At 27.8% G+C, this 26,716-nt stretch overlaps 4 protein-coding genes across 8 annotated transcripts; 2 read left to right on the top strand and 2 right to left on the bottom strand.

The window, feature by feature from the left end:
- Positions 1-6,531: 6,531 nt before the first annotated feature.
- LOC149883598 (ceramide-1-phosphate transfer protein-like) lies at positions 6,532-10,343 on the bottom strand. 2 transcript variants are annotated; one of them, XM_090097840.1, is made up of 3 exons: positions 10,289-10,343; positions 7,233-7,431; positions 6,532-7,117 (listed from the first exon to the last, which is right to left on the bottom strand). In XM_090097840.1, the coding sequence occupies exons 2-3, from the start codon at positions 7,401-7,403 to the stop codon at positions 6,674-6,676; spliced, it is 615 nt and encodes a 204-aa protein (XP_089953966.1). In that variant the 5' UTR covers positions 7,404-7,431; positions 10,289-10,343; the 3' UTR covers positions 6,532-6,673. The 2 variants fall into 2 exon arrangements, with proteins under 2 accessions (XP_089953966.1, XP_089953965.1); XM_090097839.1 differs by lacking the exon at positions 10,289-10,343 and adding an exon at positions 9,287-9,494.
- A 1,999-nt stretch (positions 10,344-12,342) lies between these two features.
- Positions 12,343-13,811, top strand: LOC145185985 (ceramide-1-phosphate transfer protein-like). Of its 3 annotated transcripts, XM_090097842.1 has the most exons (4): positions 12,391-12,408; positions 12,866-12,899; positions 13,017-13,218; positions 13,337-13,811. In XM_090097842.1, exons 3-4 carry the CDS (start codon positions 13,048-13,050, stop codon positions 13,778-13,780), a joined length of 615 nt encoding a protein of 204 aa, XP_089953968.1. In that variant the 5' UTR covers positions 12,391-12,408; positions 12,866-12,899; positions 13,017-13,047; the 3' UTR covers positions 13,781-13,811. The 3 variants fall into 3 exon arrangements, with proteins under 3 accessions (XP_089953969.1, XP_089953967.1, XP_089953968.1); XM_090097843.1 differs by lacking the exon at positions 12,866-12,899 and having other exon boundaries at positions 12,343-12,408; positions 13,340-13,811; XM_090097841.1 differs by lacking the exon at positions 12,866-12,899 and having other exon boundaries at positions 12,343-12,408.
- LOC145185422 (C-type mannose receptor 2-like) lies at positions 13,743-22,381 on the bottom strand. Of its 2 annotated transcripts, none has more exons than XM_090097838.1 (9): positions 22,247-22,381; positions 20,814-20,982; positions 20,595-20,704; positions 18,922-18,981; positions 18,109-18,259; positions 17,468-17,730; positions 14,859-15,062; positions 14,544-14,756; positions 13,743-14,317 (listed from the first exon to the last, which is right to left on the bottom strand). In XM_090097838.1, exons 2-9 carry the CDS (start codon positions 20,825-20,827, stop codon positions 14,130-14,132), a joined length of 1,203 nt encoding a protein of 400 aa, XP_089953964.1. In that variant the 5' UTR covers positions 20,828-20,982; positions 22,247-22,381; the 3' UTR covers positions 13,743-14,129. The 2 variants fall into 2 exon arrangements, with proteins under 2 accessions (XP_089953964.1, XP_089953963.1); XM_090097837.1 differs by lacking the exon at positions 22,247-22,381 and adding an exon at positions 21,714-21,881.
- Positions 22,382-23,763: 1,382 nt separating this feature from the next.
- On the top strand, positions 23,764-25,462 carry LOC145185470 (protein UXT homolog). The gene has a single exon (XM_090099192.1). It carries the CDS (start codon positions 24,214-24,216, stop codon positions 24,697-24,699), a length of 486 nt encoding a protein of 161 aa, XP_089955318.1. The 5' UTR covers positions 23,764-24,213; the 3' UTR covers positions 24,700-25,462.
- The last annotated feature ends 1,254 nt before the right edge of the window (positions 25,463-26,716 follow it).

Genomic DNA, 26,716 nt, shown 5'->3' with positions numbered 1-26,716 from the left:
TAATAAAAAATAATTCCCTAGTTGCAATGGCATTTCAAATTCTCAGTTTGTTGTTTTTTTTGTTTGTTTACTTTTATTCAAAAGTTCGTCTATGTAAAAAAATGCACATCTATGTAACATTAACACTTCTTTAATATTGTCGCACTTAATTCCATCTTTTTTAATTTTGATTTTGTCTGAAAATAGTTGATTGTATAAAACCGACGGTCAAACGATAAGTAGAACTCAAAGAATTGAAAGAATATTTTTTCAATTATTTAGATTTATTCCAATTCGTATTCGAATGTTCACCAAATATAAACGAAAGTAAAACTATAAGAGTTGACTTTTTTTTTAAAAAAACTTTTTTTTTTTCAAATAGCAGCCAGTTTTTATTAGTTTAAATTTATAAAATTATATGCTCTCTATATTCCTATATTACTCATTTCAATTTTAAATGTTGAGATTCACAATATATTACTCATTTCAGTTTTAAGTGTCGAGATTCACAATTTATTAACATTAAGACAATATTTTAAGTGTAAAATTCATGATTTTTATTTCTCTAATTTATAATATACCTAGTAAAAAGAGTTGATAGTTTGTGTTGAAGTATTATAAAAGTTAAAATGAGGTCTTGGTGTTTTTAATGCGCATAAAAATACTAATTTACCTAAAACAAGTCTTTAACTCCTCAAACTAAAACGCGTACAAATAAAACATAATTGTTAAAATAAAAAGTTGATGGAGAGATATTGATACTATTTCATCATAGCATTCTTTCTAGATATCTTGTCTGTATGGTTTAATCTAACTTTGCAAATTTCCTAATTCCGAACCTCTTGTGACTCTTCGGAGAAGAAACCAATGGTAAGTCCTAACGCCTCAGATATCTGTACCCTTTGTTCCAAGAACTTATGAACAGTTAGGAGAATCAAAAATCAGGACTACTTTTCGAATATAAGAGTTGTAGTTTCATGACTCAACTCATAATCTTGGCATAATGATTTTAGGATAGTCCTCCAACTAATAACTATATCTGCCATTAATCCCTGTTCTTTGCCAAAACTCTGTTTGGATATAACAATTATTAGCTCCTTTCTAAATCTCTGTTAAATATTATTGTTTTATTTTTTTGGATGCTTTTTCACCTGGGGGCTTGACAGAGTAAGTTTTAATATCCTTCTTGTATTCCAAATGTAAAATATACTCAAAATATCTGAGACAGTAATCCAAAGTTGAAGCCCAAAAGAAAAAGTTTTTTTTATTGATTGTTTTAGATTTAATCAATGCTGGGTCATTATAAAGTTTACTGAGATTCGCTCTAAATTGTTCATCTTCATTTCTGCTCAACCCTTTCGTTTTCCTTTGGAGTCAATAATAATAATATATTTTTTTCTTTCTGTAACTCTTTTTGTTATATTGCTAGGTCAATGTATATCTCTGTTGTATAGCTTTACCATAGAATTTCTTTTGTTTAGAATTACTGATGGCATCATCTGGTTTAGTATTAAGCTGTTTGTTTGTAAATTTGTTAATTTCAGAGAGTTTTGTGCGATGAAATATGACCAAGCCTGTAGCTAAATTTTCTAACTATCAATGGGAAAATGTTAAAATTACCATAGAATCGATTGGAATCTCTTAATTTTTAATTAATTTAAATAAAACCTTAATTAATTTAAATAAAACCTTAATTAATTTAATTAAAATCTTAATTTTTCTACTGAGCTCAAGAATAAACAAATTTAAAAAAAAAATCAATTTGGATCATTTTTTTTTCAAGATCTCATGAATGACATTTAAAATGAAAACGCAATGTCAAAAAAATTGTTTATCGTTACCAAATATCTTTAACACGACCCTTCAAATTTTGAACTGTTTTACCAATCTTAAAAGAATGTTTTATTGATCTTAAAAGAATGATACTAAAGCGAGCATTTGTTACGCGAATTTCGCATTAAAAAAAAGGGAAAATAAGAAGTTTAAGGAAAAGATGAAAAAGTTAGTGAAACCTTCTGGGTGTGTTAGTAGCATTATAATTCAATTTATTAGTTCCCAGCCTTGTTTTTTCGGAAGGGGGGGGGGGGTTGTCTTTTTTTTTTTTAGACTTTGATCACACCTCAAACCTTCATTCATCACCTCAAAAAATGAATTTTCTAAACTTCGTTGGTTATTGCGTGTCAAACTAATTCTCACTAGCTTTTAAAAAAAAACCTCCTTAATTACTTCATCAGCGCTATAATCCTCTGTAAGAATCAGCGTTTCAAAGTTTCGTTATTTTCGGTTCGTTTCAGAAAAAATTTTTTATTCTGGAAAAAAGCGATTTTGTCTAACCGAAAAATCTTTTTTTAAAATAGTCATTGCGGTTTTTTTTTTTTTTTTTTTGAATAAAATAATAAATCGTGTTTTGAATAAAATCAATTAATCAAAATTCCCATTTCCAGACATTTAATACAATCGATTAATCAACTTCCGTTTTTCGGCAAGTGTCTTGGTTAATAAAAAGACTATAAAAATGTTCAGAAATATTTTGGCTAAAAGCGATTTAACGGAAACAGCACTCAATGACCTAAATTCAATTTATCGGATTAACCAATTAATCAAAATTTATGACAATTAATACGAGGAAATGAAAATAATTACTTTGAACTTAAAACTTAAGTTGCCTTCACAATTTTCATTTATATAACCAAAATTAAAATTCAAAATAATATATACTAATGTTAAAATCTTACTATATTATAATAATATATAAGTGACGGATCCAGAGTATGGTTAAATAAAAAGGAGTGGGGGATAATTTGGGATTGCCCCACCTTGATCTGCGCCAGAATATTTACATATAGTTTTTCTTATCAATTTAATGTTCAACCATTTTTTAAACCCTAGAACTTACTATTTTTTCAGACTCATAAATGGAAAAAACCTTTACAAAAAAACTTTATCATTATTTTATTATATTGTTACTACATTTATTATATTATTATTACATTTATTATATTATTATTATATTATTACTGCCTTTCTTTTTTATCATTATTACATTTTTATTTAATAAGGTTTTGTTATATTATTATTACATTATCATTATATTTATTTTGTTATTATTAAGTTATTATTATATTTAAGAGCCTTTAATTATTTAACTGAAATAATTATAAGTAGGGAGTTTAGGCAATTTTTATAGCCAATGAAAATCTTTTTCATGAAAAAGATGCATTTAAAATGCATTGGATTCCTTAATATATTTTATTTTCAAAATGGTTTCAACCACTTCTGTAGCTTTTTTGGTTCCAAAGATATTCGTGTTTTAATATTTTCAATTCACATACATTTTATGAAATATTTCATTAAAGTTTCTCGTTAAACTTTTGGCACCGAAAAAAAAATTTTTTGTCTTTTTTTTTTTCTTGCGTAAAAAGTTGCGTTAACAATAAAATATCTAAAGACGGGGGAAATTTATAAAATCTCCACTTAGAAAACAAAAAACCCACCCTATTAGACTACCAAAAAAAAAAAAATCTGTTTGACATAATAAATAAATAGTTGCAGAATCTATTTTTATGTGGGGACGAAAGAATTAGCTTAATTTACTTGTGTATAAACAAAACTGAAATATTTAAAATTAAATAACTTTATCAATTCTAAAGCAAAACGACGTCCCCAAAAATATTATTGTAGTGCAACCTTTTCTAAAAAAAACAACATCTATATATACGTATATACTATTTATTTTCATGGGTGGGTTTTCATTCTTCGACACCTACATAAAATCATTTGTTGCGGTTTTTGGACGAAGTTTTTCAAAAACCGTACGATATATTTTTTTCCGCGATAAAATGTCACGTGACAAAACTCCCTATTATAAGAAAAAGTATTACAGTTTAATCTCATTTGGAGCCATGCAAAGTTGAGTAAATAACTTGTGTAGGGTAAAAAAAATTAGGCATCTAATTAATACAGCTAAGAGTTAGGTATTTGCACCTAACTAATGATACCATTAAGTAAGTTGTAAGTTTAGGTCTATCTTTAGTTTTAAAAGCCTTTATTTTTATATTGTTTTAAAACGTGATTTTCTCACACACGCTCTAAACAAGTAATAAAAGTGTAGACTGTTTATATTCAAGAAAGTGCGTAGCTTTATCACAAGTCAAAATTGTTTTTTGCGGAGAGTGTTAAAACTTAAGCATGTTTTTTTTCAGATAATTTGCATCATTTTATTATTTCATATTTCTTTTTAATTTTGATTATTTCTTTAATAATTTATAATAGTAATTTCTTTAATATTGAATATATGAAGCTCAACAATTTAAAGATATTTTTTTAAGCAGACGCTTACGCAATTTTCAAATATTTAGCCGACTTTTAAGGAGCCATCAACTAATTAAACTGCAACTAAACCTCGTTATTTGTTCACTGAAACAAATTTATCTAAAGTTTTATTTCTACGTAAGTTTAGCTCAAACTTTACATAAATCTTTTTTTTTTTAAAAGCTGTAAAATATGCTTTTGAACTTATCTCCCTTTTGAGTTTAAACAGAGAAGCAGTTTATCATGGCGGCAAGTTAGCGAAATGCAGAAAATGAAAGTGCAAACGACAATTGTAAGGGATCTATCACTAGCGTTAAGGCGAGTTTCCATTCATCCGTTTAAGCTACGGGAAAGGGAAAAGGATGGGAAAATTAATCACGTGAGCATGCGCAGTTTGTAATTTAATTTGAAAATGAATCATTGCGCATGCTCACGTGATTAATTTTCCCATCCCTTTCCCTTTCTGGTAGCTAAAACGGATAAGTGGAAACTCACCTTTAAGGATAAGACTCGCGTAATTAGAATTGAATTATGATACGTAAAAACCACAAATGTTACAAAATCAATGTTTTCAATAAATTAAAAGAAAACCTGTTTCTATATCGCGTATTCACGTATTTATTATTGAAAGTGGAAGGTACCATGGCAAATATCTGATTTTTACGGAATATGATAAATACCACACAATCAGAGCATTTTTTGCAATAAAACGGAATAGTAAAAAAATGCGACAGTGGTTTTTGTGGATCACGATTCAATTGAAGCTAGTACACTTCTTGTTTTTGTCAAGATCTGTTTAAAAAGCTGACGTTAATCGAATAAAACAGTAGAAAAATAATCAGACAGTGTGACCACAGTTTTTTTTGTTTGTTTGTTAAACTTTACTCAGTTTGAAATACAGATAATGTAAATAAAATTTTTAATGAGCTCTGCACTGAGTGCCGATCCAGCGCTGGTCGTAAAATTGTTGCTTCATCAAAAAACAATTTAAATCTTTATCCAATAAAATTGCTCTTTTACTGTCAACAAAACTACAGACAAGTTAAGGTTTCAATCTTCAATTTGAAAATTTGCAGACTGAATAAGCGCTGCTTTAGCATTTTCATTTTCTTTTGATTTTGAACATTTACGAATTTGTTATTAACGTGGAAAAAACCAAATTCATTTTTTTTTGTAAGGGGTAAATAACTTAATTTATCTCGTCAACTCCTCTCTCTTTTATTGTAATAATAATATTAATTGATATAGGTTTAAATGCGCCCGATTACTCTGGTTTAATTTCAATATATTTCATAATGCTTGACCCACCAAAATAATTTTCGTTAAACAGAGGTTTTAATCTTTTATTCTCCCGTTTCAAACTGCTTTTGTCTACAATTTTTACATTATTTTGTCATTCAGATTTTTATTTTTCTGCCTATCAGAAATCTTAACAGAACAGTAGGTACTTTTTTCAGAGGCTGTCGAATGACGTCATTTGTTTTTTCTCCTAACCGAAATTTCGACTCAGGACATGGGAAAACAAACGCCAATGCACAATCCACTGGGTTAAATTGTTACAATTATTTCTATAGCAACACACGCATTTTTTTTTACTGTGACGGTTACATGCGCAGTTCCACAAGAATTCTTAGCTGCTGAACTGGTTTAAAATATTAAAAAACTGAAGATTTATTTGTGAGGCATTTTATAAAGACCAGTTATTTAAAATTTCATTTCGTTCTTTGCAAAAAATTCAGTTGTAACTTGAATTTCCTTTGACCTCATCTATCACTGTCAGGACCAAGAGATTTCTTTCTTTTCTACATCCCCAATCAATTGGTTTGTAAAAGTGGAATTAAGTTCTCATGGTTTTGGATATCTGAAATTGATGGTTACTCATCGGGACCGATGTTATAAAATTTTAACAATCAATTTACTTCATACACATTCACAATGTCTTAAGAAAATTTAATCATTTTTGAAGCGAAAGTAAACAAAAAAATATGATAACTTTAAAATAAAAACATTTTTGCAAGTCATATTTAACGACTCAGACAAAAATCTGTAACTAATTTTGCCAAACAGTTTTTTTGGTGAGTTTCTTCTCTGCATGAAAAGCATAATATTATGCTTCTAATAAAAGCTCCTTTTTACAAAATTTATCCGGGTTTTTTTTGCATTAAGTAACTAGTTTGAGTAATAACAAAAAAAGAGAGTTATTTTTAACCTTCCTAAAAAATATGCAGTACCTTAAGACAATTGCATTGAAAAAATAACTATATTTCTTTGTGTACAAAAATCGTATTACAATGGTAAAAAAATGCTTAAAGCTCTTGAAATAATTAAAATTTTACTATATATCTAATCTTTAAAAATAATCGGTAAACTAAACAAAATAAAATTATGGTAACGAATGCAAATCGTTTTGGGAGTATAAAAGTTCAATTCCGTTATATACTTCCTCCAAAACTGCAACACCTTCTAACAACTTTTGTGTGAGTTGTTGCTTATCAACATCTTTTGCTATTTGGTTTATCAAAGTTTTTTTGTTTGGCAGAGAATACATAGCTAACTTAGCTGCGTTACGTATAAGCCATGGATGGAAATTTGCCAAACTTTTGTTATATACTGAAAGTGCCATCGAAGAGAGGTTATCATCATCATTCAAATCAGCAAGACCTCCTAAGAAAAGGAAAGTGAATTTCAAAGCACGGTGTAGCCTTAATAAAGTTCTTGATCCATGCAAGGGAATGTTAGGATCATCCTTTCTGGCTTGTATTTCATAAAGCATCATTTTTTCTGTGTGAGTGTAATGCTCTTTATTATCACCTTTTCGAAAATCTTCCTAAAAAAAAATTGCAGCGACTCTTGAAATCTTGGACAAGCTATTTTAAAGTTAAAAGAAAGATTTCAATAATTTTGGAGATAAGAAACATTCAAGAAAAAATTTTTTTTTTTACCAAAATGTCAATCTTCTCACGAACATCTGATGCAATAAACTTAAAAACAGTACCAAGCTTAAGGAAGAATGAATAAAGTTCATTGTAACCTCGATTGTATTCTTCTAAACTAAACTTATCTTGAACACTTTTTTTAAATGAAGAAATCACAATATCAAGATCAAAAGACATGTTCAACGAGTGATGTAACAGGGTAGAGCTAAAACAAAGTAATTTTTAACAAAAAAATTGGCAAAACATTAATTTCCTGACATAGGGGCCGGTGTTAAATATAAAAGAATACAAAAGCAGAATACAAAATATTTTATAAAACTTAGTAGCATAGTCCTGAATGTTGGAGCATGGCATGTGATGGCTACAAGGCACTAGCACATTAGGGTCAAGAGGGTACTTCCTCCTGATTCTTTTTTTTTTATTAACTTAAGGTTACTTTCTGCTTTGGAAATCTTCCTAAATAATAGGAAAAACATTTTTTTTAAAAAGTTTCCATTAGTAGTTCCTTAAACCCCACCTCCCTCCTCCTTGTTACATTTTACTTTGTTACAACAAATTTATACTTGAGTTAAAAAATTATCTTTATTTCAAGCACAAGTAGGATTCTGATTCATACCTGAAATTTATTTTATTTAGAACTTTCACCACAACATTCAACATTCTAATTATAAACTTTCAAACTTAACAATTAAATATTTGAAATTAATTTGTTTGAAACTTATTAGCATCAACTGAATTTGAAAAATTCAAAAACAAAAATTTAAAAAAAGGAAAAAAAAAAATCTTTTTTTTTTTGGTTAATCATTTACATTAAAAATAATTTAAAGTAATTTTATAAATTATTAAAATTGTTATATATATATATATATATATATATATATATATATATATATATATATATATATATATATATATATATATGTTATAGCTAGTGATAAAATGGTTTACTTAAGGATTTATGTATGTAGATAAGATAATGTATAGGAAAGCAAGAAGTGATAGACACAAAATAGCTAAAAGTTTACTAAAGAAAAGATTTTTTCCACCAACACAAAGAGCATCTCTTAATTCATGTTTCTCTTAAATCTTTAATAGTAAAAGAAACCTTGGTAATACAGAAAACACTTAACTTTTTGTATTATAAGATGTTCCTAGAATATTTTAGTGAAACGCTAGTGTTTTCACCTATGCAGCTAGCATTAGAGTTTTAAAATTTCTTGTTAATAACTTTTATATGTAATTACATTTGAAGTATCTAGTTTTTTTAAACTACTTTTAAATCTAAATTAACTTTTAATCCAATGTTAATCTTATAAATCAAATATTGTTAAACTTACAAACTCTGTTGATTATAGATTTTATCATGCTAAAATCTGTAATAGAGTTTACATTCGAAATAATAAAATTTTGAATATAGACTTTTTTAGTCTATATTCAAAATAAGAATAATTTAAAGTATTAAAACTCAGGAAGAAATAAATATACTTATATGTATTTATATTTAGATTAAAATCTGAGAATGTTTCTAGTCATATCTTGTTTGCTGGAAAACCAGGATATTGAGAGAAAACTCCATGATTATTCAATTAACAATGCATTAACATCAATATTAAGAAGGTCTATAGTTAAGAGTACTTTATATTTACCTATTTGGAGTGTACTTAAATATTCAATATCATTTTGCTTAGGATATTTTGAAATGTTAACCTACTAAGATTTTATTTATCAAAAGTGTACTTCATTCTCATCTATTTTTATCCCTAAAAAGTGTATAATTAGACAGCCACATAGGGTTTATAATAAAAATTCACTGCGTTTTCTATTTTTTTCACATTTCACTGAGGTTTGTTCTGTGATGAAATACACATGTTAGCCACTACATAAAAAATAATATAAAAATGTTGAAAGCAAACTTAAAGAATTTTCCCTGACTCTTCGCCAAAATTCAATAAATTTTTACAGGCACCGCTCAAACCTTAAGGGTAGTTTTGAGGTACTTTTACCTGTAGGTAGCTTTAGTAATAGTCATTTACTATTTTTTAAAATTAAACTCAACTAACCGTTGAAATGAGATTTGTCCTTTAAAATTTTCTATTACATTAGCAGAAGATTTATGAGCTTGTGATTTAGGTACATCGATCTCTTTCAGTACTTCCAATGAAATGAAAAGAGTTGAAAACAACAGAAAAGCAAGAACGCTCAACCAATATGCCTTGTTCATAAGTGATGGAGCGCGAAAAAATATTTTCAACAGCAGCGAAAATATGTAACCTTGATATGAATATATAGTTAAGGCTCTAGAACGTAAACATTCACCCTCCTCTGCATTAAAAAAGTGCATGATACTAGTTTTAGTCTCTTTTCTCTTAACGTTCTTCTATTGACGAAATTTCAGAGAAAATAACATTCGATTATAAATGAAAGGAAAAAATGTGAGGACTAGTTTGGTTGAAAAAAGACAAATAAAAAGTAGAAAAGATTTGGATGGAAATTGGAAATAACAAATTTGTTCTGGTTAAATTCTGAATTAAATCTATTTACACTAAATAATATACGGAACTAATGAATAGTATATAGATGTAAAGTGTATTATCTTTATTATTACTATTATCATCATTATAATTGTTGTTATTATTTTTGTAGTTGTTTTAATAATATATAGAATTAATAGATGTTAAGTTTACTGCTTTTATTATTGTTATTATTATTATTATTATTATTATTATTATTATTATTATTATTATTATTATTATTATTATTATTATTATTATTATTATTATTATTATTATTATTATTATTATTATTATTATTATTATTATTATTATTATTATTATTATTACCATTAATATTGTTATCATTATAAGTATTTTTGCCGTTGCTATTTGTTGCTGTTTTTGTGGATATTGTTATTGTATTTGTTATTGTTGTTGTTGTTACTGCTATAGTTGTTGTTGCTGTTGTTGTGCTTGTTGTCATTTTAAAGTTTTAAAATTAAAATAGAAAAAACAAATCAATAAAATTTAAAGAAATAAAAAAAAAAAAAACGTGAAAAGAAAACTTACTTGTTTAATTTAGATCTTTTTAAATTATTAAGTATTATTAAGTTAGTTTACTAAAGTATAGAAATGAAATAAAGACAAACATTGAAAAAAAAATGTAAAAATTAAAGATTAAAATACTTGGATTAATAATATATATATATATATATATATATATATATATATATATATATATATATATATATATATATATATATATATATATATATATGTATATATATATATATATATATATATGTATATATATATATATATATATATATATATGATAGTCACACTAAATATAGCTTTAAAAAAAGTCATATTAAATTTAATACAACGTTTAAAAAAACAAACACTCTTCAGTTATAAAAAATGAACATCAGATAGTTATTTAATCTTAACTGAATCGATTTATTTAATTAATTCGCGATTAACTAGTATAAAACAAAGCAATCCTTTCAAACTCAATTACAAACATCATTAAGCAAAAACGAAAATAAGAACTTGAAATAAAAAATATTTAGAAAAAAATCATGTTCGATGATGATAATAATCAAAATTAATCCCAGTTATTTTAATCTTTAAATTTTACCTTTTTTTAAAGGTAAAAGTAAGAGGCAACCTAGAAGCAGCTTTGTTTATTATTGTTAGCTTTCTGTAAAATAAAACAATCTTTGTTTAATGATATTTATTAACATGTTGTAAGAAATTTAAAAACATCAAATTCTGTTAAAATTGTTTTACTAATTGTTCATAATGTAGCTGTGGTTTTTTGAGTTATAACAGATTATCAAGTCAATTTCTAACTATTTTAACTGTCACCTCCTATAAGTACTACAAAGAACTTCAAAGAGCTTGTTTTTTATACGGGCTGGAATTTGGCACAAATTGTTATAAGCTTAGCTAAAATTTGATCAAAGTGGCTGTATTTTGGTCCATTTGGCATAGCTTTTAGTATTTAGTATTCAGTTCCTCGATTTTATCGAGGCAATTTGCATTTATGAAAGTGACTGAAGTTGTGTTCTCAATGATAAAAGTTTGCTCTTTCAAACAGTTTTTCATACATATTTTTAGAAAACAAATTGAAAAGATGCGGCTGGAATTTGGTCACTTTGCTCTATAGGAAAAGAAAAACTTCGCTGTCAAAAGTTCCTCGAACTACTATTATTTGAATGGGACGGAGGGACTAAAATAAATAAATACAAAAACATAAATCATTTTCTAATAAACCTTTAATGTGATCTGTAGTTTTTTTTGAGTTTATAAAAATTTGAAAAATATATACAAATCAAAAGGGGGATGATCTCGACGAGAAATCATTTTGAGAATCATCTGAAAAAAAAATTATTTTGAGAATCATTTAAAAATCATCTCCAATAAACTCAAGGTAAGATGCCATAAATGAAATCATAATTGATTTATATCGGCAAAAATGCTGAATCTCATCAAATTACTATATTTTTAAAATCTAAAACACGGATTTTAGTGGCACGCTTTAATTTCTGGGTTTTTTTATACCTAACTTTTTATTAGTCACTCTGATCTTCCAAAACTCAGTAACATGCGGAAACAATTTGAATTTCATCAAAACTTTTACCACCTTTTTAAGCCATATATTAATGTTGTGTTATTATTTGGTTGGAAAAAGATGCAACACAAACAGTGGTGATTTAGATCAATTAACCATAAAATTGGAAATTGAATTAAATTTAAGACGCCATTATCTCAAACCGTTGTCTTTTCTTACTGTCTCATGCGTACAATCATTACAATTTAGCTGGGTTAAATCTTCACAATTGATACCCAAACGATAAGTTTTTCTAACAAAAATACCAAATACTATCTTAAATCAAAGGCAAATTTGGTTCTAACTTTTCGATATTTTTTACTAATCAAATTCTATTGACAAACCTTTTTTTATTCAATCAATTCAAACGATTTCCACATTTTATTTCTCTAACTTTCTAAACTAAAAGTTTTAATGGTTTTAAACCCCTTATAAACGTTATTTAAAAACTTAGAGATATTATAAATAAAATTAACAAATCAAAGAGCGTATCGAAGCCATACTATTGTGCGTTTACTGATAATTGTCTGTATTTTAGCAAGTTCGAATACATTTCACCAACGGATTCATAAGGGTAACTCATGCTTTAGTTTTTGAAATTATTATCACTAAACCATCATAGATGTTAATTGCTTGAATTCTAAGATATTTCAAGGGACATATTTGATTGCTGTGACTGAGGCCATGGCTTTGTTTTTTCGGCTTTTTAAGTTTGATATGGAATTGTTGAGATAACGAATGAATTTATATAGATATAAAACAGAAAACAATTTACTTAAATTTTCTAACATTTAAGTACTCAAATATTTTCAAGTTTTAGTTTATCTAGCAAGAAAAATCATTTATATAAAAAAAATAGACAAAATCGTTCTTCACAGTTTTAAGTTCTGAGTAGTTCAAATATTATGAAGTTGAAAACCCAATAGATTTTTACTGCCATTTCGTTTACATTCAATTAACTCAAATAATCCGATTCCCAAGGGTGGGAATCAGTTCTTCATATAAAATAGTTTCTTTTCTTTAACTTCCAGATTTACAAAGTGGCAGCTGAAGAAAACATATCTGGTTATCATAGCATTTATGTTTTTATTTTTTTTGTTTAGTAAAAAAAAAAGGCTTTCTTGATTGTTTCAGCAAAATATAAAAATACTATGTATCTTTCAAAATGATTTTGACTTTCAGTACAACATCGTTCTATCATTCACACTTGAAAATGTCGTTTAATTTTGATGTTGTTATCTCTTCGTTTAAAGCGTGCGCAGAAGACAAATTCAATCTGGAAGCATACAACCGAGGCTATAATGAGCTTTATTCGTTCTTCCTGCTGCTTGGTACTGTGTTTAAGTTTATTGCAGCTGACATCCGTGAGAAGATTGACATATTGGTAAAATAAATTACAAGATTCTTTTAAAAAACCTTGAGTTTTAGATGAATTTTCATATTGTTATTAAACTCATCTATAGTCTTTAATAAAAAAAGTCTGTTTTTTTATTTGTTTTAAGGAGAATTTTCGACAAGGAGAGCTGAAGGAACATTACTCTCACATAGAAAAAATGCTACTCTACGAAATCCAAAATAGTAAACAGAATCCGAAGATTCTCCTAGAGGGATCAAGAACTCTTTTAAAGCTTCATCGTGCTTTGAAATTTACGCAGATGTTTTTAAGCAGTCTTGCCTATATAAAAGACACTGACAGCCTGCCTGCTACAGCTATCTCGACTTACAACAATACTTTAGCGAACTTCCACCCTTGGCTAATACGCAATGCGGCTAAATTAGCCATGTATACTTTACCGAACAAAAAAACACTAATAAATAACATATTTAAAGAGGCGAATTTCGAACAAATTACACAGAAGTTAAAAGAAGGTGCTGCAGCGCTAGAGGAGGTTTACACTGGAATCGAACTTTTGTATACTGAAAATGATTTGCATTCTTTGAACTAATTTTATAATGCATTCTTTTACATTCATATATCAATTATCATTGGTTGTATTTAATCGTGTTTAGGAACTCATTTTTATAATAATTACAGAATGACGTCGCCAAATCTTTCGATCATTCATTCGTTAATCACTAAATTTACCCTAGTTTTAATGAGAATTAAAAATATGAAAATATTTTAATGCTCATTCTGAACATCTTTTCATCAAATGTATATTAGATCTCTAACAAACTCGGGTTTGAATCAACATTCCTCATAACGTCTCATAAAACAAGGTCATCTAATCAGTATATATTTTCCGAGATTTCTTGCATCAGTTAAATTTGTTTTATAAAACGTTCTTCTTTCAACTACATCATTTTTTGGGATAATTTTCGTTGAATTAAAAAATCTTCTTGGTAAGCAGCTTTGATTATATCTTTAACTGCAGTTCTTTTGTGTCTCTGAAAAGCTGCGTGAAAGAGCCCTCCAAGTATAGCTAACAGAATTAAGCAACCGATCACAATTCCAACTAAACCTCCAGTTGTAAAATCACGATCTAAAATAAAACTAGTAATAAATATAGGATGAAGATTATCTTGAAAGAAATTTAAAACATATAAAAATTATAATAGGTATAAGCTAAAAGAATCAAACTCAAAATTAACAGACTAAGGTAGGTAGATAAGAACTATAAAATTGCCTTTATTAAATACTTCAGACGGATATTATTTTAGGCACTATAACAATACTGAAAAGCTGATAAATAAGATATTAGGCATTACCTCTAATTCTTTCGCATATATGAGGAATCATTGTTTCACATCCTAAGTCATGCCAAGTAACTTTAGAGCCGAACTTTCTTAGTTGAATACAGTCTTCGCCAGAACAAGCGCTAGCAAAAGGCTGGTAAAACTTGTCATTAGGTTCACCTACTTCCCAGTTAAAAAATGATTTCTTCGTTACTACTTGTGTATTGTCAGACCAGGAGTAAGAACCTAAGTAAAGAACAAAATATTGTTAATATTTTTAAAAAATGATGTTATTCGTTTTAATTTGCTAAAAAATACTTGCAAAACAGGCAAAATAAAACATAAAACCTGCTTCCCATCTATCATTCAAACCAATCCAAGCACTTTCTTTCAAAAGCTGAACAACCATATCGTTTTCAGCTTGACTTTCTATGGTTGCCAATTGGCCAGTAGAATGAAGCGCTTTACAACGTGAGTAAGCATCTTCCCAAACAAGCAAGTCATCGAAATATTGATAACATTTGGAACCCAAGCAGCTCCAGGTTAAACTTTCTAAATAAATCATACATCATGTTTTTTTCCTACAAGCTTGCTCAGTTATGCTCAATACAAAACAGAAATTGTGTCCAGAGAAACTTTAAAAGTTAGCGGAACACATTTTCTTTTTTAAATAACTTTTGACTTAAGTTGGAAAAAATCAAGCCAATTACTGTGTATTAAGTGATCAAACGAAAGAATCTAATCAAAAAATAATCTAATCAAGAAATACAAATCAGCATCGAGTAATATTAAAAGGGAAATGTTTACATGGCGATACAGATCTGCCATGGGCAAAAGCAACATTTGGAGATGAACCATGTCTCGTCCAGAAGGATTGTGCAAATAGCTACACTGCAAGGAGCTCCCAAACATTCAGGGAGAATTTCCATGATTTCATTCCTAAGAAAAAATGTTCATCTGTATCTCCAGACGTTAATCCTCGTGATTTTTTCCTATCAGGCTGCTTGGAGCTGCTCTTGTGCTTAAAAAATATTCATCGTTGAGCCACTTGAAGACTGCTATACTCTGTGACATGGTTGTGTTGTAACTCATTGTAAAAAGGGATTGAATTTATTGGTTATAGAGAAGGGAGGTTTGATCGAATACTTGCTGTATTTTATCCATGCATCAAATTGTTCTTATACTTTCAAAAAAGGTTTGTTACTCCTTGTCATTCTCTTGTTGTTAGCATATTAGCTGGTGTAAAATTAACACTTGTAGCAGCCAACTAAAAAGCCTTATACTATTTTAATTTGTAATAATTTAGCAAGTTTTAAAGTTCAAAATATTATTCACTAAAGGGATCTTTCCTGACAAAAACACCTGCAGCTGGTCTTTCTTTTTATAAAGAATTCTTCCCAGAAGTAATGTTGATTAACTTTCAATTTATGTGTACTCATAGGAATCTGTGCATTGCAACCAATCTTCAGTTCTCAATATAGGCCACAACATAATAAACAGAGTTTCTTCACCAGAATTCTCTTTGACTATTACTTTTAAGGGTATTTTCTCTTTTTTTGTGCTGATTCTTCTATATTTAAGATAGGGATGTTCTAAAGGCCCTAATTAAACACAGTCTTGCGTAAAGTAAATTTTCATTTTACGCAAGACTGTGCTTCATTAGGGCCTTTTTCTTTAAATTTAAATTTTAAGCAAAACATTTCTTCCTTTTTCTTTAAATTTCACTCTTCAATTAAGAGCTTCTCTGGTGTATCTGCCAGTATTGTCATTTTCCACTTAATTATTCCTCCTTTTTTAGGTTTAGTGAAGTTTGCTTTAGGTAATTGCTTTAGAGTCTAAGGCATAATCAATTTTGTTGAACTATCAAAGATTGGTAGTGGTTGTGCTGAAGAAGAATGCTTACTTTGTCTAGCTGTAGATAGTCCTGATTGATTTTAAAATGAACTGCTATCTTCAATGGTTGATGGCTTTGCTATTGATTTTGAATTCCAGGCATAATATTTTCAGTGGTTGAAAACTTGTCACTAAATATCTCTTTATTAAAGGGCCGTATACCGGTGCAAGAGAAACAACCAAGAATACTACTTGGAGTAGTGAGGAAGCAATGCTTTTACAATTGAAGGTAAAAAATAAATGATCATATGTTTTCCAGGATTGCTTTTTATCCCATCTACAAAATTTTTGAGGTAAAAAAGGATTAAATACTCCTTAAAAGGATTATATACTCCAATAGTTTGGTTCTCTTTTTTGATATCAGCTTGGTTTGCTTTTGAACCATAAACTCTCTGGTCTCATCAATGTTGATAATGCTTTGGGGTACAAATTAATAACTTTGTAAAACAGTTGACAGTTTATTAAAGAAATCGCATATTTTCTCTATTAAAATTCATGGCTTGTGAAAGGCTAGCAGCATTGGGCATAAAAGAGTTAAATAAGAATTTTGTTTTAGGAAGGGTGCGAAAATGGCACTCTTGTTTTTTGTCCATTTTTAAGGATAACTTTGTTAAACATCTAAACTGAGACACTAATGCATGTATATGATCCTTTATAGTCACCCTGAACTATGAGTTCACAGCCATTTCAAAAAATTTTACAAGCCTTAACTCCAAGTCAGCAATAAACATGTCTTTAGCAACTTTTTTTAGCCATAGCCCTTTCTTGCTGCTTTTTATAAATTATTTTGGTATCAATCCCCTATCCCTCTTTCTTGGGCTTAACCTTTTTTTTTTGTAAACTAGAAATAAGAATTCTTTGTTAAAAATGAGCATAAAAAGAACTTATGGTTACTTATTTTCTAAAGCAGCAAGTCTTTATCATTTGAGGTTGAGATTAAAAAGATGTAATAAAAACTTGTTGAAATTTTAAATTTCAATCGGATACTAAAACTCTTAAGAACAAGAAAAAAATAAGAAGCCATAAAATGAAAACCTAACAAGATAAAAAACCTTTCTACCTACCATTATATATTGCATCAATTTGACATACATATGGCTTAAAATCTCCACATACCAAATCAATCCATTTACCACTTTCTTTCTGCATTTGAACACAGTTCTCAATGTTACATGCTTTATTATAATTGTTTGGTTCATCTTCACCCCAAGAAAAAAAACCAGCAGTTTGACTTGCTTGAAAATTCCAAATATATTTACGTTCAACTGATCTATCATTCAATCCTATCCAGGCACCTGCAGCTGTTTGTAGAATACCACCCAAAAAACTGGGGAAAAAATATTAAATAATTTATGAGCCATTTAAATCCAATAAAATAAACTAATATTCAGTTTCAGCATTAATGTATAACCTGAAAAGGTTTTTTTTTTTTAAAAAAAAGTTGAGACTGAGACTGGCTTATAATAATTGGCTTACTAATAATTTTTTTGAAAGTACATTGAACACCACTGAGAGTGCTGTTCAATGTACTTACAAAAAAATTAGTAAGCCAATTATTTGATCCAAATCTGACACTCAATCTGACATCTATTCTCAACTAATAAATGAATAAACGAATCTTTGTGAAAAAAATCTTTGTGAAGCAAGTTTTTGTAGAAATTAAAAAAGATCTTTGTAACATAAAATGATAAGAAAAAAAACTTGCTTATTTTCATTTTCATTCAGTACCACAGCCAATTCACCTCCTATAGCTTGACAACTTTCAGATGCATCAGCCCAGCTCTTTGGTTGAGGAAAGAACTGAACACATTTTGTTGATGTTCCAGGTACATAAATCCATTCTTTTGGACACATATCTACATATTAAAAATGCCTCTTTTAGAAGAATACTTTAAAAGAGTTATAACTTCTTAAATATTTTTTATTTTAGGTTGAAACTTGGGGGTTTCTGTCCTACAAGCCAACAAAAATTTTTTAACAAAGATGTTCATTATCTTATTCCTTATACATTTGCAGGGACTTTGAAATGTTGCTAGCCAGAATTTTTACAGAGTGCCAGAAATAGTGCCACTAAAAGTTATGGTATTTTGTGCTTTGGTTGTTTCTGAATAGCACTGACCAATAAACCATGGAAAAGTATATCTAGAGTCATTTTATATTTATTTTATCTGAAAAAAATATTTGAAAATTGCATATTTTGTTTTGTATAATACTGATTTTGCAAACACAAATTCACAAGTATTATTAACAAGGCACCAATTCACTTGTTTATGAAGAAAACACACCAACTAAATTATGTAGCTTAATTCAGTGTAATTTAGATTTAAACTCAATCATAAAATTAATTTTAATTATTAATCAAATTAAAGTTAAATCTGGCTGTATTTAAAATAAAATAAAAATCCTTTTGGCAGTTTGCAAGTGTACAAAAATATTCAAAACACAGTTATAAACGCACATTAAAACTTTTGAAGCTAAAATACTACAAGACATTACTGCTAACCTAAATGAAACATACCTATACACCTTTTAGCACATTTTTCATTCATAATACTTGTTTTTTGATACAACTGGCATCCTTAAAAACAAAAATAACATAAAACATAAAACATTTTTGTTAACACTTAAACTATAAAAATAAAACATAACAATTAGAACTTTAAACTCTGAGAACCAAGCCACATTCCCTTAAAATCTTGAAACTTTATCCTAATAATTATTTGTAAATACCTTTTATCAAAATTTTAAGAGTTTAATTTTAAAATCATAAAGTGAACACATCAAAATCATAAAAATACATTAAAATCAAGCAAATACTTGGTATTGAAATCTCCTCTTATGAGAAAAAAAAAGTACTTAAATCTTAAATGTTAATTTTAAAACTTAATAGGATATCTTAAATTCTTTTATTGTAAACAATTTTAAAAAAACCTTAACATAAACAGATGGGTCAAATCATTATACTTCACCCAATTTCAAGAAAACTTTGTAGGGCACCATCTCTGATTTTCCTGATTTTTACATATCATTATCGACATTATGTAAATAGGCTAAATTTGCAATTTTAGAGTTCAAAGTGCAGCGGTTTAGAAACTATAGCCTTTTAAACACTCTTGGGTGCCCCCCCCCCCTCCTCGGTTTCTGGAATGATAAAAATAGACAACTTTAAGCATTATAACTTTTTTCTAACTTTCATTTTTGGAAATTTTTGCTTTTGACATAAATAACAATGCTGCAATAGAAATGGTTTTTATAGCAACTATATAAAATTTTGGAAAACAAACTACAAATAGTAGGCTACATCCCTCACATAGGGCATAAAGCTGGTTGGAGGGGCACTGGTTTCTAATAATGCTATTCAACTCTAATTATTGAAAAATAGGGTTATTTGAAAATGCTGCCATTTTTGTTGTGAATATGACAAGTTTATAATGTTTACGTTTTTATATAGTTAGGCCTAATGGTCTTATTTGCTGTTAATATTAGATCAATACAAAGTGTTAGAAAAATTTACGAGTTATCCCCAAATGGCTGAAAATGGGACTTTTTAGTCGAGTGGACTGTAGATTTTTAGATATATTTGATTTCTAAAATATAACAAGCTGCTGATATTTTGCCCATTTGTTGCAGACAACAGCAGCTAATTAGAATACTAACATGTAAGGATTTGTTGATGAATAGAAAAATACTAGGGTTAACTTCATTTTGCCATTTATTAGCATTTTTCAGAATTTTTCCAAAGTTGAGGAGGTTATAGTTTTTTTCTAATATGATACATGTTAATAAAAATCACTATTTTTAAGACAGAAATATCCAGAAAACAGTTCTAGAAAAAATGAGTCACTTGTTGAAAGTTAGAAAAAAGTTATAATGCTTAAAGTTGTCTATTTTTATCATTCCAGAAACCGAGGGGGGGGGGCACCCAAGAGTGTTTAAAAGGCTATAGTTTCTAAACCGCTGCACTTTGAACTCTGAAATTGCAAATTTAGCCTATTTACATAATGTAGATAATGATATGTAAAAATCAGGAAAATCAGAGATGGTGCCCCACAAAGTTTTCTTGAAATTGTGTGAAATATAATGATTTGACCCAGATCTGAACTAAATCATTCAAATTATTTGAGAATAAAAAATGAGCATTGATTAGTTTTGTAGTTTAACAGAAAAAAAATAAAATTAAAAAAAAACTACCTCTAACATTTAGCCATATATCTGTAACTTCTGTTAAACCAAGATATTTATTTTGTACTGTTACCTGGTAATATGCAGCATCAAGCTCTGATACTGAAGAGATTGACAAACTATGTAAAAAATAGTAAAAGTTTTGATATAAGTTATCAAAATAAAATAAACAAAACTGTGACTTAAATAAAAAAAAACAACTGAAATTTAAATTTATGATATTCTTACACATATCCATTCATATTTATTCTTTCATCGTCATTATTAAAAAATAATTTATTATCTTTTTTCCAGGAAACTATTTCGGTACCATTATGTTTAAAATGAGTCACAGCTGTCAATGTCACACATTCTCCAATGACTACATTATAAATAGGTGCTTGGTAGAAGTAAGAATCTAAACATAATTCATAAGCACATACACATTTGTAATTCATAAGAATAAACATAGTAAAGGTTGCATTTTACACACACACATACAGAGTACTTTTAAAGATATTAGACACATTATGATTTGTAGTTTTATTCAAACTAATATAAACTGGGATCCAATCATCATGGAAAGTTTTTCCTTAATGTAAAGATAAACCCTACATCAAAATATCATAATTGCTGTTTATTCAATATCTAAAATTTATTAAAAAATTTAATTCAAAATAACAATAAAAATAGCAAAATTATTACTTAAAATGATTCTCTTTTTTATTGATTTTACATTGTTGCAGGTTTTTTAGTTATTATTGCAAGCTAAATATTAATTTTTTTAAGACCATGTTTTTTCTATCCCAGTCTAAATAGATTTGATTGGGTTCGAATCTGGTGATTGAGGTGATTAGGGTATCAAACTTTTTTTTTTCATACATGCTTTGATTGTGTGAGCTATTTAGGAGCCACATATTAATAGAAATGACATCATTCATTTGATTCATAATGCTTTAATGCAGGTGTTTGGACAATTTAATTAAAGCAAGCCCAAACATCAATCTTTCTACATATCCCATATTTTTTTAAAAAGAAATGTTTTCCAAAGAAAAATTGAAAATTAACAAAATAGATTTCACTCTGTTGAAACTCTGACAAAAAAAAATGTTTATAGTATTCTAAACATTGTTTCAACTTTGAACCTACCTGAAATGACAAATTGGAAATGAATACAACAGTTATAGATTATGCTACTAAAAAGTGAAGATAAGAAAATGGTAAAATGTTGATTAAAAAATATCATTTTATTTAAAATTTGAACCAAAGTGTATTAATACAATACAGCATTTACAAAGCCATATTTACAAAAATTATATAGTAACATAGTTATTTTAAAGGAAGTTATTTTAAAGAAATCTATTTACTTAGTTTGACGTAAAATATTTGTTATAGGTCACGTGAATAAGTAACAACTATTAGGAATAGATGCACTTTAAATAAGTTAAAAAAAATTTTTTTTTCAAAAAAAAGAAATGAAGAAATGCATAAACTTGAACTATATATATATATAAAAATTTGTATTTTAAAAAATTAATCAAGATGAAGTTTATAACTGCGACAAAGTTCGGGCATTATGAACTCGATAAAAACTGCGATTTACTTATAGTCTCTATTTACGAACAAAACCCAAACAAAATTTAAAAAAATCCTAAACTTTCTATTAAAATTCAAAAACTTACTATTATTTATGAAATTATTATTTATGAAAATTCTAAAATTGAAAGAGCGTTAGCACTTATCAGGGGTTGATGTTAAAAATCAAGGTATTTATGCAATTTTTCCCGTAGTTGACTGAAAATGCACACAAAAAAACTGGTTTTGATATAAGGTTTATTCGCTTTGATATTTTGCTTTTACAACCTGAATCAACTTTGAGTTTTTCGAAACCAAGACAAGTTTTTTTTTAAGTTTTGCGAGTTGTAATAATAGCTAAAGTTGAAAAAATTTGTAGTGAAAAAGTTCGTTTAATCAAGTTTTTCAACAGCAAGTTAAGTTAACATATTCTTTGTTTGTGAACAATACAAAGTTTTGAAAAATTACTTGCTGTTTTTATTTTCTTTTTCCCTTTTTTTTATTTTTTTTTATTTGTATAAACTTTTTAAATTACGTATTTGTAAACTTTCTGAAAATATCAGAAAAATTTAACAAAACTGAAAAATTTTTATGACCAAGTTTATCAAGTTTATCAAATAAAAAATTTAACTTAAACTTACGCAAATTAATAACTGTAGGTTTTCTTTTTAACTGTTGAATGTCAATTGCACAAATGGTTTTTTAGAAACTGTTCATCAATTCTGAACACTTTTTACAAGAGACCAGTCCGACATGGAAATACTTCACAAATAGGGACGAGAAAGGTGTAAAAAAAAAAAAATCGAATGTCAAACCTGTTAGACTATAAATACTTTATAAAAAAATTCAAAAAAATAAGAGAAGAGAAAACTAGAAAGAGAAGGGTATAACCTTCTTTTTCTACTTTACTATAGTAGAAGATGAGTTGACGTGCAACTTCCCAAGAGTGTCATACAAATTAGGAAAAGCTAAGCCAAGTTAACACTAGAAGTCCCAGATTTTTTATATGCCTATAAACCCTAAAGTAGATTGATCGATCCAACTTAATCGCAACTTAACGCACATCTCTTTATATGTTATGTAGTTTATTCACTTTTCAGTAAATAATATCAAAATAAGTTATAATATATTAATTTTTCAACGTCAATATTTTGGCTTCGGCAAAGTGTCAAAGTCGTGTTTGGATCAATTGATCCACCTTGGGGCTTCTAGTGTTAACCAACAGTCAAAGCATCTGACAAAAATAAGGAATTGTTTTGAAATAGTTTTGATCCAACGTTTTGATTCTGTTTTGAAACAAAATGATTTCAACGTTTGATGAGAAAATTCGACTTTTCAAGAATAGAAACTTTCTTAAAAAAATATGTAACGAAAAAAAAAAGGTGAAATCGATTTTGAAAATGACCAAAATGGTTTAAATGATTTTTTTTTAAACGATTTTAATAATCAATTTAATTGTTGACTATTAAAACGGCGTCATAGCAATTATCATTTTGTTCATTACATTTTTAACTTAGTTGACCATAAACCCTAAATTGAATCGCTCTTTTGTCCTGTGTTTGTAATGAATAACTTGAAAAATTAAACTCGAAAAACTTGAACTCGCCAAAAATGACGTTGTAAACAGTCGCATAATGACGGTAAGTGAACAGTCCAGTTTAATGACAGAGAGGTTGATAAATTAAAAAAATCTAGAAGATGAAAATGCAAATATAAGATGATAATACAACTCATACTTGCTGAATGCAAATAGTTACCTTTTAGAAATTATTTTGAAATATCAATAGGTATCGATCTTGACTAAAAAACTGTATGTATGTATGTATGTATGTATGTATGTATGTATGTATGTATGTATGTATGTATGTATGTATGTATGTATGTATGTATGTATGTATGTATGTATGTATGTATGTATGTATGTATGTATGTATGTATGTATGGTATATTTAGCATGTGAGTATTTAAAGTGAATTTTAATTTTTATTGCATTTTTTATTTTGAAAAAAGTAGTCTTTTAAGACTAATCTTTTTTTTAAATTTAGTTAAAGGAATAATTTTCTTTCAAAGGTTTATGATGAATCAGAATTTTGATCTTGGTTCAAAAGTTCTAAAATATGAAGAGTTTTTAAACTCAAATTTAAAATCTGATTTGCTTGAAGTTCATAAACAGCGAGATTTAGTATATAAAGAGATGGCAGAATACCTTCAATTAAAAAAAACTATTGAGATAATCCAGCAGCAACAAAAAGAAAATCTTAACTCTCACAAGCAGTTTGAATTACGCACTAAAGTAGATTTAGGATGTAATTTTTACTGCCAAGCACTTATTCCAGATACATCATTTGTCTATATTTTAGTTGGGTATGGGTATTTTGTTCAGATGACATTAGAAGAAGCACTTATTTTCATCAATAAGAAGATGAAAATTTTAACAGATAAAAGTGCAACTTTTGCAAGGAATTCAGCTAAAATAAAAGCACATATCAGATTAGTGATGGAGGGTTTAAGAGAGATTCAAAATCTAAATGTTGAAAAAGAGCAAACACCTGTATATTGAAACATAAGAAATATTTTGCATAAATTTGGTGAAAGGATAATGTGATTGCAAAACAAGTATCCAAAAAAAATCTTTGTGAAAAGTATTAAAGAATACTTTCGGTGCACTTTTGTTAAAGATGTTTTAAATGGTTGTTAATTCTTTTTTAAAAAGGAGAAATTTTTTCTATAAGGAACTTTTAAATATATGATAAAGATCTAATTTAAAAACACAAAAGAGCTTTGTTTTGCTTACTTCATTTGCTTGCTTTGTTTTGCTTTGTTTTGCTTACTTCAATCAATGCTGTGTCACCCAAATCTAACGTCTTTCTCAACAGCTTATTTACAGAAGATAAAAAAAAACCGTAAGTGGCATTAATGGCAAGTTAGCAGACAAAAATTGATGAAAATCTGGAGAGATTGGGCTGAGTAGACAGCTTATTGTGTTTCCACATGTTCAGTCTGGTTATTTTGTGGTAAATACAGTTTACATCATAATGTTGACAAAAGTTTAACAAAAGAAAGATCATGCGAAGAACAGTTCAACTATCTCAAATATAGATTTGTAGATATTGGAATCTGCACACCAGTTGCAATTCTAAGTTCTTCAACTGCTTCCTTTAATGAAAGAAATAAGAGCTAATACTAATGTTATATATTATCAAGCTCCTCAGATCAGGTGATCAGTTCCTTTAGGTTGAATGTTGGGAGAAGAAGAGTAAGTGAGCTGAAGAAGTTGATTTTGTATTCTGATACATAAAACATCAAAAAAGTTTTATACATTATTCCTTCTCTCTTTTATTTATTTTTTTGTGTATTGCTTTACATATCTATAGTTTTTTACTATCTGAATTAGGAGGTTAAGGGGGGACAAAAAAAGTAAGTTAATGATCGTGAGTTTTTACTTTTTCTCTTTTAGTAAAACGCCTATATTTGTCATTTGAAATAAATCGAACTTAAAATAACTTTAATACAAATTTATAAGGTTCCAGAAAAAATTTATGACATCTTTGACCCTATTGTATTTTGTTTTAACCCTTCAAAACATACCTTATAGTATTTTGTTTAAACCCTTCAAGACATTGAGTAGAATTTAATTAAATCCGTAAAACTTATCTTTCGAATATATCAAGTTATGCATAAACATAAATTTTTAACACCAAAAACATTTGATGTTTTGCACGTGTAAAGAATTCCATTTTAATGATCTTCAGAAAATTCAATTTATTTTTAAAAGACAGAACATTTGTAAGTTATTCGTTATTCCTTGTTAACGGAAAAACTAAGCGCCGATGTTTTTAATCAGCATCTTTGTCAATAGCAATAAACATCCTTTCATGAACATATGGATCTTTAACACGTGCAAATATGAGTTTTAATTCCAAATTGAATTCCTTAATCCAAGCAATCTCTACTCTGATATTTATATCAAAAGTTCTTCCGATTTTGCTCACTCTTCAAACATTCTAGCCTACATTGTAGAGAACTGGTAACACCGATATACAGAATTGTTTTTTATGTCTTGGAATTCAAACTGTGTGTATTATAAACCTTGTTCCCTATTTTAATTTCAATTATACTGGTCAACAAATAAGTCTTGTGAAATTATTTTAAACAAATGCTACCGAATCAAATGCATTTAGGGGTGCTAAAACCGTATCTGGCATCAGATTTTTTATATTACCTACAGTTTTCCTGTAATATGACCTCAATTGTATTTTGAAATGGGCTAAATACAATATTAAATATAAATAAATAAAAAAAAAATGTTAGTGATAGTTAAATTACATGGGCAAAAAGTTAAAAAGTGAATTAAAAATAAATTTCTCATTTTCCGTATTTTCAAATGTGAAAAAATGGTGGGTGATAAAAGATTTTTACTTTCAAACTCTAAAACTACAAGAATCAAACTTAAAAAAAAAGTCTTTTCTTGTCGCTAGCCTGTGTTAACATTGAAAACAATGTAATTTCTTTTTTTTCCAATATATTAATTACCCTTTTACTAATTAGTAAAATAAATATTATTACCAATTAATACT

This window comes from Hydra viridissima, unplaced genomic scaffold, assembly GCF_058129835.1.
Source record: "Hydra viridissima isolate aposymbiotic clone 2 unplaced genomic scaffold, HvirCarnegie_v1 scaffold_9, whole genome shotgun sequence".
Lineage (NCBI taxonomy): Eukaryota > Metazoa > Cnidaria > Hydrozoa > Anthoathecata > Hydridae > Hydra > Hydra viridissima.
The sequence above is the reverse complement of the archived record's forward strand: the minus strand, read 5'-3'. Positions and strand labels throughout refer to the sequence as shown.